Raw genomic sequence first — 13242 nt, 5'->3', positions numbered from 1 at the left:
CATTGTTTTTGAGTAATCATGCTGAGAGACAAACTCCAACTAAAACATGACCTCATGGCTGAGGCAACAATCACAAAGTTAATAGCTGAGAAACGCCTAAAAATGACCTCACCAAGGGGAAACCAGCGAGAGCAAGACAGAAACAATCAGGACGTAGTTCCTGGTTAAAAATAGCCAGCTAATGTTGTTAGCTAAACACACCCAAAGAGAGGTTGAAGACAAATGGTGAAATTGTTTTTGACCTACTTTGAACTTCCACACTCTCCATAGTTGCACACAGTTTTCCTGTGCAATTACCAACACTGGTGGTGCATTCACTCCCCTCGGGTTTTACCTCCAAATATGTCTGTTACTGTATTTTTAACATTGCTACTTATAGATTGTGAAATGAGTGCATATGAGCAAAGCAGAAAATATAGAAAATGCAGGTTTTAATAGGTGGAAGAACAGTTTAACTGTGTTAAACTCGACTTAAATTATCGGCTTCACCCTTTGTCTCATTTGTCTGATCAACTTGTATTTCTTCAGCTTTTCTGCTGTGTTCGCAGGAATTAATTTGGTGAGGACAGTATTATCGTAACCAAACTGACAGTGCAAACTGCCACCGCCGGTTGGAATGAAGTAGCTGTTTAGTCTTTCATGGGTTGGGAGATAGAACAAGAATGTGTAGATAAAGAAATTATGCAGCGTCCATGTGCACATGCAGTGTATTAAGAACACGCACTGATGTGATTGGGAGGAAGGTTGTATAATGGAGACTAAATAAAAAAGCCACTAAACAGTGAGTGAGTGCTGAGATAGGTTTTTTTTTTTTTTTTGCCACATTTTTATAGCAGCATGAATATTTATGGAGGGGCACTGGTCCCCAAAACAAACAGCTGAGTGAAAGCACACTGCCAACTCCGACGTGATCAAGCATCTCCAGTGAGACCACGAGCTGCTCGTTGTTTAGCTGTTTCTTTTTTTCACCGGCCTTCGGGATTTAATTTACTTGAATAAGACAATGACGATCAGGGTGACAGCACTTGTCTTTCCCTCCGCTTCTATAATTAGATAAACATCATCTCTAGCTCTTAAAGGGGAAGTCATGGCTGCTTCACTCTTAAAGGGGAGAAAGCGGTGTAATTCTCCCAGCTTAGCCACTTTCACAGTCCAGTGCATTAAGCTCTCTCTCTGCCTTTGTGTCCATGTGCCGTTACACCACTACTCCATCCATCCATCCATCTTGTCTCCTCCCTCCTCATTTGAAACACATTTACAGGAGAAGGAAGTGAACATAAAGAGCAGATGTGACGGATTGTGTGGTGTGTGATGTTTATGTACCACCACATTTCATGTCCTCTCCTCCGCACTCTCATCTTGCATCCCCCCATCTGAATCCTGTTGTTTTATCCTCTCAGGAGCTGTCAGGGTTTCATGCACATGAAGTTTACCCAGTGTAAAGATGGCAAGTATGTGCTGGGACAGAACAGTCCGCCCTTTGACACCATCCCAGAGGTCATCCACTTCTACACCACGCACAAACTCCCGATCCGAGGTGCGGAGCACTTATCCCTGCTGTTCCCAGTACTGGTGCAGACACTCTGACTGATCCGGAGACTCATACTGGACCCTCAGAATCTCCTCATGGTGGGAAAGATAAAACTTCAACATGAACATCTCAGTGGAGCGCTCTTTCCTTAATTGAATTTGGAGGATTCAACTCACCACAGGCTGTCGCCATCACCCACCACTGCTGTTGTAAACGTGCCAAGTATCTCGAACATCCTGGATGGATTCACATAAAATGTAATACCTGAACTGGAGGCCACCTTTGCTGTAACTCATCTCCAAGCGGGCTGATTTCAGGACATCTAAAGCGCTCCCTTTCCCTATTACATTTCTCTCCCAGCTGACTGAAATGCAGAGCAAGTTAGTCAGCCTGCATCTGTAAGCAGGAGAAACATCCAGACTGAATTACTGCTGTTTCACAAGAACACCTCATTAACACTGGTTAAATGTACCTGTTGTTAGGTGAAAACCTCGCTGATTTTTCACATTTATACCAGCAACGATCAATTACATTGTACTGTTAATCCTGGGATTAGGAAATCCTTTTGTAAATGCTGGCTAGTTCAATACTGTTCTCAAGGATATGAGGTTTTTACCAACAGCAGTGATATTTGTTTTCTATACAAATCCACACTTGTACCATAATCTGTCCTGTCCAGCTCTATACTGTCAAGCTGCTCCATGTCGACACACATCTCAGTGTTACTTGTTGATTGTTAAACAACAGCGAAGTTGTGTTGTATGGACACTTGTGTTGCTGACCTGTATCTCCTGTTGGTCGCCATTTATTAACCAATCACTGCTGTCGTTGTCTTTTCACTGACTGAGAACATTTGAATCAAGGGGATGTCAAACAGGAAACACTGAACAAACTCTGTGAATGTTGTCACATTGTCTTTCTTCCAGCATTTTTAATTACAGAGTTTCCGCCCGCCAAATGAGGACATGTTGATTGGTGAGTTGTATTTGAGTTGAAACGCTCGCCATCTGGAATGTATTCCCATGTCTGCTGCCTGGTTGCAGCTCTGTGCAGCTAAAATCTGGTTGTTGATTTGAGCCAATTTTTTTACTGGCGGCATCTGACCAGCAAATGAATGAATCACTTACATCATTGTTCTCTGTCCAGACATTGTACCTCTGTTGTATTATTATTATTATTATTATTATTATTATTATTATTATTATTATTATGATCATGTCACCAGTAAAAGATGACAGGATGGATAATATATCTCCTGTGTTGATGCACCTTCTCTGTACGCGTGCCAAAAAGAAAGCCGATCACTTGGGAAAAAACATATTATCGCTTTGCTGTTGTATGTGCATCAGTCATAGTGACTTTGACTCCCAAAATGTTTTCAGTTCATCCTTGAGTCTCGGAGGACTTTTGTTCTAAATTTGTGGAAATTCACTCAAGGTGTTCCTGAGCATGTGAGGTGACAGAGGCCCTAATCTTTGACCAACAAAATCAAGTACCAGTGGACATTTGTTCCAAATTTGAAATGCTGGAATGAAACCGTTGAGCAGTCAGCATGGAACATAATGCCTCTGCCCCAGAAACATAAAAAAAGATATACAGTTCCTCCTGTTTGGTGTTTGGTCTTTTGTGAAATGATGCCTACCTTTTCAAGCCTTTAAAGACTGCCTGCAACAAGCAGATATGCAACCTGCGTGGATTAGTATCACAGGTCACATGCTATTTAAGGTTGAGAACCACTAAATAGATTGTTTCTTATTATTATTTTAACAAAGAAAACACTTCCAAAATCCTCTGCCCAAGAGTAAAGCTGATCAGATTTTATATCGTAGAATCCTTTTCAGCCCAGGAAAAAGAGGAAGAGACACAAAGGACTTGGCAAGATTGCGTGCCTCACATACTCAGTCTCACACACACGCATTTGCTTTCCTTCATCCATTAACAGCAGGGTTGGGAGGGAGAGGGTGAGGGACTGGGGGTGAGGTGTGGCTGAGGAGGCGGGGGTGTGGGGGGGAGGCAGCCCTCATTATTTGGGCTGCACTGCAGTGAAAAGCACTGGGATTGCTTTCATTACTAAGCCAAATGAAATAGCAGAGGCTGATTACCCGCGTGACGGAGAGAGGAGACGAGCTGGATCGCTCTCTACTGGGGAAAAGAGTTGAGGAAGGGGCGGAGGTGGGGGGGTGGGGTTCGTGCTGCTGGGTTGTACTTCTGCAAAAAAGACTCCAAACAAGTGTGTGTCTGTGTGAGTGTATGAGAGAGAGAGAGACAGTGACATTGAGGGGGGCTGCTCTAGTCCCATTTTCCAAGCAGGCTCCCTGGGGAGAAATATGAATAACAACGACAGTGGCAGCACAGCGTGTAAAAATCAAACAAATATCACGCTCACATGTTTCTGCCTTTTGTGTTACCTTGTCTCTGGTTTTTGGGGACTTTACATTGTTTCTAGTTGCTAATTCTTTGCCAGACTGAAGCTTATGAAACTATTTTAAAGGACATTTGTGTGTAGGTTTGGAACAGTATTCCTTGTCCTATCTGTGTGTATATATATATATATATATATATATATATATATATATATATATATAACATCCATAAAAATCCATTCTGTTTCTGTCAGTCGTGAAATGTGTGCCGGAATCAGCTCAAGTGTGTCAGCGTGCAGCTGTCACATCAGAATCAGAATGTGTGTAATTTCAGATGTGGTGGGTGTCGTCGATTACGCGGTGACGGCAGCTGTTAATCCATCAGACAGGCTCAGAGGAATGAACACCTGTGATCTCCAGGGAACAAACCATATAACACACACACGCACACACACACACACACGCACACGCACACACACACATATAGGCTAAATATTGAGATTGCCGTTGATTTCCTGACCTTAGAAGCAAAAGCTATGACAATGTCATCTCAAGGTCTTGTTAGTGATGTTTTCAAACAAAAGATCCTCCTAAAAAGTTTTTAGTTTTTGCAGTTTCACATGAACGGATGTAAAAAAAAAAAAAAAGTCCAAATGCTTATTTCTGTTATATTTGTCATTTTCATGTCTATTTTAGGGCAATTCATTAACCTCCAGTCTCAGCTTTAAACACTCAGAGCTAAAAAGTGCTAAAAACAAATAAGGAAGTTTAAGATGTTAAAAAGAACTCCACAATTTGAGGAGGGTTTTCTGTTCAGATTAAAAAATTCACAAATGATTAAATATTGTTGTGACTTTGTCAAAATGAATCCATTTTTTTTTAAAGAAATGTTGACCAAATAGTTTTTCGTCAATGAAAACAATTTGTGTCTACAACTGTTTCCTTGACAACAACTAAATAGTTTTCATTGACCAAGAAAAGATTCAATTTCTGAAATTTTAGTCTCCTAAAATTTGATTGAATAAAAACTGCGTGAGGGTCATGATGACAACAGACAAGGACTTTTGACAACATTTTTATAAAAACTTGACCCAAACTCAGAACAGAACAGAGAACAAAAATGAAAATACCTTAATCTTCTGTGGCTTTACAGTCACAATGGAAAAATGTGCCTCTATCCTTCCCTGGAACTCTACCAAAAAAGAGAGTTTGATCTCCGTCTAAGGGCAAAGATGCAATAAAACCTTTAAAGGGTCGTCATAATTTTAGATTTCAGCCTCACAAAGTGATGAGCATATTTTGTTCCTGCGTTGATATCCTGTATGGTGTTGAAATGCGCATCTGACGCTCATCGGGAAAGTTTATGTGGGATTTCCCCTCCTCCAAACAATAAACACTCAAACCTCCAGGGTGAGTTGCACGCACGCAGGCAGAGAAAGCAGCCAACTGTGCACGCACGCACGCTCAGTTCCACAAGTGAGAGACACTGGGACACGCATGTCAAAAGGCTGTTGTGGTCTCCCCCCCTGCCCACCCCTCCCTCAATCCTAGACATGCTAATCCCTACAGTTGTGGCAGGCAGGCGTGCAGGAGATAGATCGGAGGTCGGTGTGAGCAGGTGTGTGTGTGCCCTGCCTGAAGACTGCAATCAGAGATGGTTTGCAGAGAAAGCAGCTGCTGTTTGGAGGGATTTGGGGAGAGCGGGGGTTATTCTGGGGAGGAATGTGGATCACTTACGTGTTCTTGTAGAACACCATTTTAAAGGCTGGTCACACACAAATAAAAGCGCTGGAGACTTTGTTTGGTTGAGGTTATTATCAAGGTCAATACCGAGGAAAAATGTATTCAGGAACAACAAATGATCTATTTTGTTTCCTGTCATTTTAAAGTATAAAAGATATAATCAAGCAGTCACATTACAATCCTGTCTCAGAGATGTTTTCCTGAAAGAATGTTCTTGTTACCACATGTGAGACACAGGGGCTGCACGGTGGTGCAGTGCTTGGCACTGTCACCTCACCGAGTCCCGGCTCGGGCACAGAACTTTCTGTGTGAGTCTCCATGTTCTCCCTGTGCGTGCGTGGGTTCTCTCTGGTACTCCAGCTTCCTCCCACCGTCCAAAGACATCAAGAGGGGACGAGGCTGATTGATACTCTAAATTGACCGTAGGTGTGACTGTGAGTGTGATTGGTTGTCTGTCTCTATGTTTTGGCCCTGTGATGGACTGGCGACCTGTCCAGGGTGAACCCTACCTCTCGCCCGTAGATGCTGGGATAGGCTCCAGCCCCCCCGCGACCCTTACTAGTAGGAATAAGCGGAAGGTGACGATGGATGGATGGATGTGAGACACAATATAGCTAAAAAAATATCACTATTCCTGTGCATAACTGAGTATTGACTCAAGAGATTTAATGTGCAGAAGCGATACTGGGAGCCCAGCAAACCAAATCTGTGCTTGCTCCTTCAGAGATCCTCCAACAAAGTGACCTTTGCCTTCCCAGCTCCTCTCCAGCTGCTCCCTGGATAAAGCCCTCTGATCCTGGGGAGCTTATCACCAAAGTCTGCCTGGGTCTTCTTCGCTTTCTTTGTTCCAAGTGTAATTACACTGTATTGAATGGAAGAGCTGATGCCGGGGAGGAAGAATCATTACACACCACATGAATGTGTGTAAGAGGTGTTCAACTCTGGCTTCAGCTGCGTGAGCAGCAGCCTCAAATGGGACCCCTCGCCTTTCTCCACCTGGCCCCTCTTCACCTCCGAGCGGCTTCAAACAGGGACTTGAGAATGACAGAAGCATTTCATACTGGCACATTCAGAGGTTCGGACCAGATGGAGTCTTTGTTCTTGTGACCAAAATACACACATGCGCACACACTCGCGCATACACTCACATGCATGGCTGTTTGCAGCACATGCGAAAGCACACGCATACACACTTCCTTAGCACACAGACATGGAAAGCCAGGATCACGATGACAGGGGGTGGTGTGATTCGCTTGTCCTCTGTCGTGTTCACATTAGTCATATGCAAATCGGCATTGTGCAGTGAGAATGACACAAATCCACCATGTCTAAATCCTCAAAGAACACTGGTGACGGCTATTTAGTTAACATGATTTATTAAAGGTGTTTGACCCACTTAGAAACAGGGCAGTTTATGGTGTTTGTTTCACCCTCAAGAAGCAGACGTGAATAAATTCAGGTAAACAAACCCTTTTCCTTGCATAAGACATTTTAATCAAACTAAATCGATGCAGGGTAATCAGGCAAAAGTAAGGTAAATGAGCAGAATGAGCTCAGAAGTTACTGATGTGACACAGTGTAATGTTTCTGAAGTTCCAGATGGCACGAGGCCATGATCATCACAGGCAAATTCAGGAAAGATTGCGTGAACATTTCTGACAGGAAGCAATCAGTGACCTTTAAGCCGGGGATACTCGGCTCGTGCTGCATCCTTGATGTGAGGTGGATGTGCGTAACAGGGACACATCCTTCAGCGGAGGTGAGTGTGAAATGCCAGTCTGTCACCTCCAGTCTGTTTTTTTTTTTTTTTTTGCTGTGCGATGTGGTGTGAACAGCAAACTCTGTTATCAGCTTTTCTATTGGTTCGGTTCAAAGGAACCGTCACAGGTCCGCAGAAACGGAAGCACCTCCTGATGCCAATCATCTCTAAGAATTCTTCAAACTCTGCCAACCTTTTCAAAATGCCACGTTAGGGAACTTTTCTGTTTTAACACGTTCTGAGAAATGAATCAATTAAACGTGCCATGGGAACAATCTGTTTAACAGGAACAGGATTTCGATGTTCTAAATTCTGCAACACCCATTCCGTCACAGGATATGGTTGACAAGGACAGGAAACACGTCAAAGTGAGAGTCATGCACCTTTCGTGACTCACCTCATCAAACCCCTTTGTTAAAATAACAGTCATTATTCCGTTTGAACCAGGTCTCTCCATTTTAAATGACATCAATCAGCCTCACGTCAGGATGTTAAATCATGTATCGGGCCATGACATTTCTCTCCTCCTGTCTGAGTAGCTCATGATCAACAGACAAGCTAAAGCATTGCTGCATTCATATATTTATGATGAGGATTTTTAATGATGTCAGACTACGTGCTACTATTCATAGGAAGCAAAAGGGACAAACGTGAGGTTTGCTGTATTTGCACAAAGACTGTTTATGCAGAGGATCAGAACACATGAGAGGCAGAACGTCAAAAGCAGGCAGAGTTAATATTACGACACGACACGTATGAAAACCTCATAAAACGTAATTGGATTTTATTTTATTTGCTATATAATAATATGAGGCACTACACCATCCTAGGCAGAAATGTCATTTAAAGTCTAGCACTATCAAATGCTTCACATCCAACACTCCTATTCTCTAGTGGTTAGTCGATGTGAGTGGTTTCTAGATGTGCTGATGAAGGAAAATGGACAATGAGTAGAGTTATTAGCCCACGCCAATTCAGCCCACAGTGCAGCTGATGCTGACAAAAAGAGAGCTTCAACTAATGAAAGATAAACCATCTGGTGAATAAAGTGGTCATGTAGAGCCGAGCCCTTCTCATTTCGTTTCCTCTGACGCCCCCATCAGGACAAACTGTACGTGTTTGCCTCACTAGTGGTATGAACTTATGCAACAAATATCCTCTTTGTCGTGCGTGCGTGTGTGTGCGCGTGCGTGATGAGAACGACAACAGTGCTTCTCAACTCATAAAAATTCAAGAACGATAATGTCCCAGTACCATGAGGGTTCTTTTTTTTTTTTTATGCACACAAAGCACAAGGTGTACCTTAACAGTTTAGAGTATTAAGGTGACAAATGTTTTCACAGAAAATAAATATTTTACCAAGTCAAAAAATGCAGGTGTTGTAGGAGCGCTAGCAAATACAGTAGCACATGAAGCATAAAAGTGCCCCGATCATTTCTGCGTAACAAAAGTACAATTCAAATTGATACATTTCCAGACCTGACACTAAATAAAGGTTTTCTTTGAAGCATGATCAATATGACAGTCTCACTCATGTGGATTTGGCTTGTTTAGTGTGTCTAAGAGTTCAATTTCATACATTTCATGCACTTTGGTGCTGTGAGTGATATTTTTGAGTTACAGTGGCTTTAAATGTCAACGTTGATCACTTGAATCACCAATCTGAGTTGATTTGGCTCTAAGTGTTTAATTTCTATCCATGCTATACCAACTTAGTGCATAACAAAACAAAAGGTACCCCCCCCCCCCCCAACCAGGGCCGTGCCAGTCTATGTCTACTTCTGTGTGACGTTGTCTTTAAGGTGCTTGGACTCAGAACTTGCTGAGGGGCGGCAGAGCTCCTGCCTTTACCAGCACAGCAGAGAGCAGGTCTGCTGGCCCAGTGGGGTGGGGCACAGTGGTGGCAGAGGGGTCTCCATGTTTGCTCTCAGAGTTTATAGGTGTGGAAACCTTCCCTCTATTCAGGGTGGACTTCCCTGCCCCGCTGCCTCCTCCTCCGCCAAAACTGGTCCTGCTGTTCTCTGCTGTGGGGATGACAGTGCCCAGATGGGGGTTGCCTGCCATAGCTGTCCCAGTGGACTCCATGCTGGTCTGACAGCAGCACAGCAGTCGGAAGAAGGCAGCCCTCATCTCCCTGCTGGACAGAGTGTATATCAGAGGGTTGAGGGCCGAGTTGAGCACAGCCAGGGCAATAAACCAATCCACCTGGTAGAGAACAGGGCACTTTTCAGGGCTGCAGCCTACATCCAGCAGGAGCAGGAGGAAGAGGGGGGCCCAGCACATGACAAACACCCCGAGAACAATGACCACTGTCCGCAGCAGGGCCAGTGAGCGCTCCGAGGGCCGGCTGCTGACCCTGCGACCACTTGAGGTCACGAGGCGATAGATCCTGATGTAAAGGATGATGATGGCCACCAGCAGGGCACTGAAGACACTGATGCAAAAGGCCACGTAACTCTTAGCGTAGAGTGGCAGCACTGTGGAGCAGGAGTTCAGATTGTTCAAGCAATTCCAGCCCAGGCTGGGCAGAGCGCTGAGCAGCACTGACACCAGCCAGCAGGCTGCCAGCAGTCCTAGAAGTCTACCCCGACCTGCAGTCTCACACGGACGCAGTCGCACCATCGTCATGTGCCTCTCGATCCCGATGGCCAGGAGGCTGAAGGTGGAGGCGCTGAGGGCCACAAACATGCTGCCTTCTCTGGCCAGCCACTGCACTGGAGTCAAGAAGAAGGTTTTGCGTCCTGAGGTAAAGATGTTAACCACGTAGGCCACGCCAGCCAGCAGGTCTGACAGCGCCAGGTTTCCAATGAGGAAGTACATTCGGCTATGGAAACGCTTGTTCCTCCACAGAGCGAGTAGAACCGTGACGTTCTCCAGTACAATCAGAACACAGATGAAGAGCAGTACAGCCGTCTTACAGGCCCCGCCACTTCGAGGCCGGTCCCACTTCCCAGAGTGGTTGTAGTGGTTGACGATGTCAATGTTCATGCCTTCCTCGAGTAGGTTTCCCATACTGCCAGGACTTCCTCGGTCACACAGCAGAGGGCGCCACAGCACAGGAGACTGGCATCCTACAGCCTCCTCAAGGACCTACAGTTGGGAAAGCAGATGTAATTTGGGAATTCATTTTAAACACTTTAAAGCCACGGAGGTAGCGTGCTGAATCATGCGGGCAACGTTTTTTAAAAGACTCTAACATTCATAGCCTGCATTTGTTAAAAAAAGAAGCGAGGAGCAGATTAACAGACCAAGGAGTACAGAGAAAAAGATTCCAGGACAATTTGGATCAAGTATATAAAAACACATTTCTCACATAAATGTCTTTGCTTATGTACGTTGGTTCCACATAATACAATTAAAAAGCCTCATAAAGAAATAAACACTCAAATTTGCATAATTGTTAAATAAATCTTCATATCACCGGATCCTTGAGAAAAAAAAGTCAGAAGCTCTTGTTCTCTGATACAAGCACTATTATGAAAAAAGGCTTCAAAATAATCTTTAAATCATGGGTTTAAGTGGTTGAGAAGTCACCACATGGTTAGATTAACAACTTTTTCCTCTTTAAATTAAAATGACATGTATTCTAAACTGCGAAAACATTGGGCAAAAAAACCATCATGAGTACCTACAGGCTACACTCCTCCATAAAATAATATTCAATAAAGGTTTAACTGAGCAATGTTCCTTCTCATGAGACCTTTCCTGTTGTGGAACAACGGTTCAAAGATTTATGGGACCCGCGAATTTGAGCGTCTGGACATGTTTTAAACGACAGAATGAATCTCCAGATCTGTCATTCAGAGTTCGTATTTCACTGGTTAGAGCATCTTTAGTAACTTTTTACCTTTTGACGTCTTTTGCCTCATTTAAACATCCCGGCGACAGTTTCACAACTTGTGAAGAATTCTCTCTCCTGCGTAAAGATGCGATGGAACAAAAATTACAAGAATGTGATATATTCTCTTAATAGTGAAAAGTCCAAAAGTTACTAAAAAGTTTCCAAACATCGAAGTCCAATCCTCGGAAAATAACTGTCCTGAACTTCTCAGTGTCCTCACGTCATTATGAGCCAGTCCTGCTGGACCCGTCCCCTCTCAGACTGCGGGGCGGGTCTTCCTTCACCTCTTCTTTCTGGAGTCCAGGAAGAGGTCAGGACCTGATGTCGTCTAATGCCAGATGCTTAAATGTTCCAAAGATGATTCATTTTATTTTGTTTGTTTAAGAAAATCTCACAATGACTCAGATTGATATATACACACACACACACACACACACACACACACACACACACACACACACACACACATATATATATATGTTTTTAAAGGCAGATCTGGCGTCTTCTGTAGACGCTGCTCCAGAGTGCTCTGGCCAGAACATCTAATTTGTCTCTTCCAATGTGTCATAAACACTTACTTGTCCCAGTACATGTTAGTTTTGGCCCCAAGGCCCTCTGAAAGCCTCATTTATAATGATGCGTCATCTCCAAAAAAGCATCCCACACCAACGTTTTTCCATGAATTTCCACAGGTTGCCAGACTTCATCCTCTATTTCTTCTATTTATTCGGTAGATTATTAGTGCGTATTCTCCTCCAGAGAGTCCAGAGTCCCAGTTTTGTCATGTGATCCAGAGTTGACCAGAGTGTCATAAAAGAACACAAACATATGTGTTTATTTTCCATTTATGGGGAATCTGTTGCCTCCGTGACACATTAAACGAAGCTGCAGCCTCTTTAATATCTGCGATTTGATGAGTCACTGTTTTTTTTGTGTCCAGAATGAAGGATGACTGGTTCCCTTTGCTCCTTGAGAGTGTGAGATAGGTCAGACCTCCCCTATTGGAGATAACTGGACTAGACGGTCACACTTCCATTCCCTCGTCACGCATTTGATGAGATGAGAAGAGGGACTAAATACAACATTGAGACATGTGAAGATTTCATCTAAGAGGTCACAAGGTCACCATCCTGTCGGTCCATGTGTAAGAATTATATTTTGGCCATGCATGGCTGAAAGATCTTACAAGCTGAATAATTACCAGGATGTTTAACAGCCTAAGTAGTTAATTCTGAGTAAAGTGGCCAGCAGAAGAACCTCTGCAATCACTCAAGCATGTGTGTCTTGTGTAATGGCGTGACTGAAGCAAAGCAGAAAACAGTAGATTGCACCATCAACCATTGCAGCAAATACAAAACTTTGAATTTCGTGGCATGGTCCTGTGGGAACCAATTAAGCTTTTTTCACTGAGAGGCCCTGCAATGTGTGACTGGAGGAACTGAATGCCAAAGGTGAACATCTGGATGTGGAAATAGAGGGACTTGTCGACATGTTCAGGAATTTGCCCGAGCAGCGATCATCCTGTCTGAGTTGCTGCTGCTTTGGTGTAAAAAAAACAAAAGGCAATTCTATAGGTTAGCTATTATTCCAACTTCCGTAGGTGCTGTCACGCCTAAGCGGTGTTTGAGCTATGGGTTTTACTGTTTTTTGACCTGACAGTCTCTGACTTTAGTGACTTTAGGTACGATAACACAACTTGTGGGGGATGTTTTCAGATTGGACTGTGCCAAAGCAAGCTACATGATGGTGGAGAGAAGGTATGACAGAATAAGAAAAGGTTGACAGAGCAAGGAAGAAATAAGACTTGAATTAAAGATGGCGACTGTCGGTGAAAAATTGCTGGATTTGTTGTGACATTGTTTGCAACACAGATAGCAACGGTACAGTATTCCAACCCTCAGCTGAACACCATGTGAATAGAACAGATTGCCCCTTTATTGCCATTATAAAATTGTATGACAAGATTGGAGAGCTTCTCCTTTCCAGAGCAAACAGATATTTAAAA

At 43.6% G+C, this 13242-nt stretch overlaps 2 protein-coding genes across 4 annotated transcripts in view; one reads left to right on the top strand and one right to left on the bottom strand.

Moving 5' to 3' along the window:
- The window catches only part of shdb (Src homology 2 domain containing transforming protein D, b), a 24856-nt gene extending 21740 nt beyond the window's left edge, over positions 1-3116 (top strand). For all 3 annotated transcript variants that reach the window (XM_086223344.1, XM_086223343.1, XM_086223345.1), the window contains one exon: positions 1401-3116. In XM_086223344.1, the coding sequence (XP_086079470.1) occupies positions 1401-1587 (187 nt within the window). In that variant the 3' untranslated portion in view covers positions 1588-3116. The remainder of the gene's footprint in view (positions 1-1400) is intronic.
- A 3916-nt stretch (positions 3117-7032) lies between these two features.
- Positions 7033-11541, bottom strand: s1pr3a (sphingosine-1-phosphate receptor 3a). Its single transcript, XM_086224838.1, has 2 exons — positions 11244-11541; positions 7033-10486 (listed from the first exon to the last, which is right to left on the bottom strand). Exon 2 carries the CDS (start codon positions 10406-10408, stop codon positions 9209-9211), a length of 1200 nt encoding a protein of 399 aa, XP_086080964.1. The 5' UTR covers positions 10409-10486; positions 11244-11541; the 3' UTR covers positions 7033-9208.
- Between the last annotated feature and the right edge of the window lie 1701 nt (positions 11542-13242).

This window comes from Aulostomus chinensis, chromosome 14 (assembly GCF_037954235.1).
Source record: "Aulostomus chinensis isolate RoL2024-O1b breed Wild chromosome 14, RoL_Achi_v1.0, whole genome shotgun sequence".
NCBI lineage: Eukaryota > Metazoa > Chordata > Actinopteri > Syngnathiformes > Aulostomidae > Aulostomus > Aulostomus chinensis.
The sequence above is the reverse complement of the archived record's forward strand: the minus strand, read 5'-3'. Positions and strand labels throughout refer to the sequence as shown.

What these genes read in the sequence shown, in the direction of transcription:
- s1pr3a (XM_086224838.1), bottom strand. Translation starts at nt 10,408, where the DNA reads ATGGGAAACCTACTCGAGGAAGGCATGAACATTGACATCGTCAACCAC.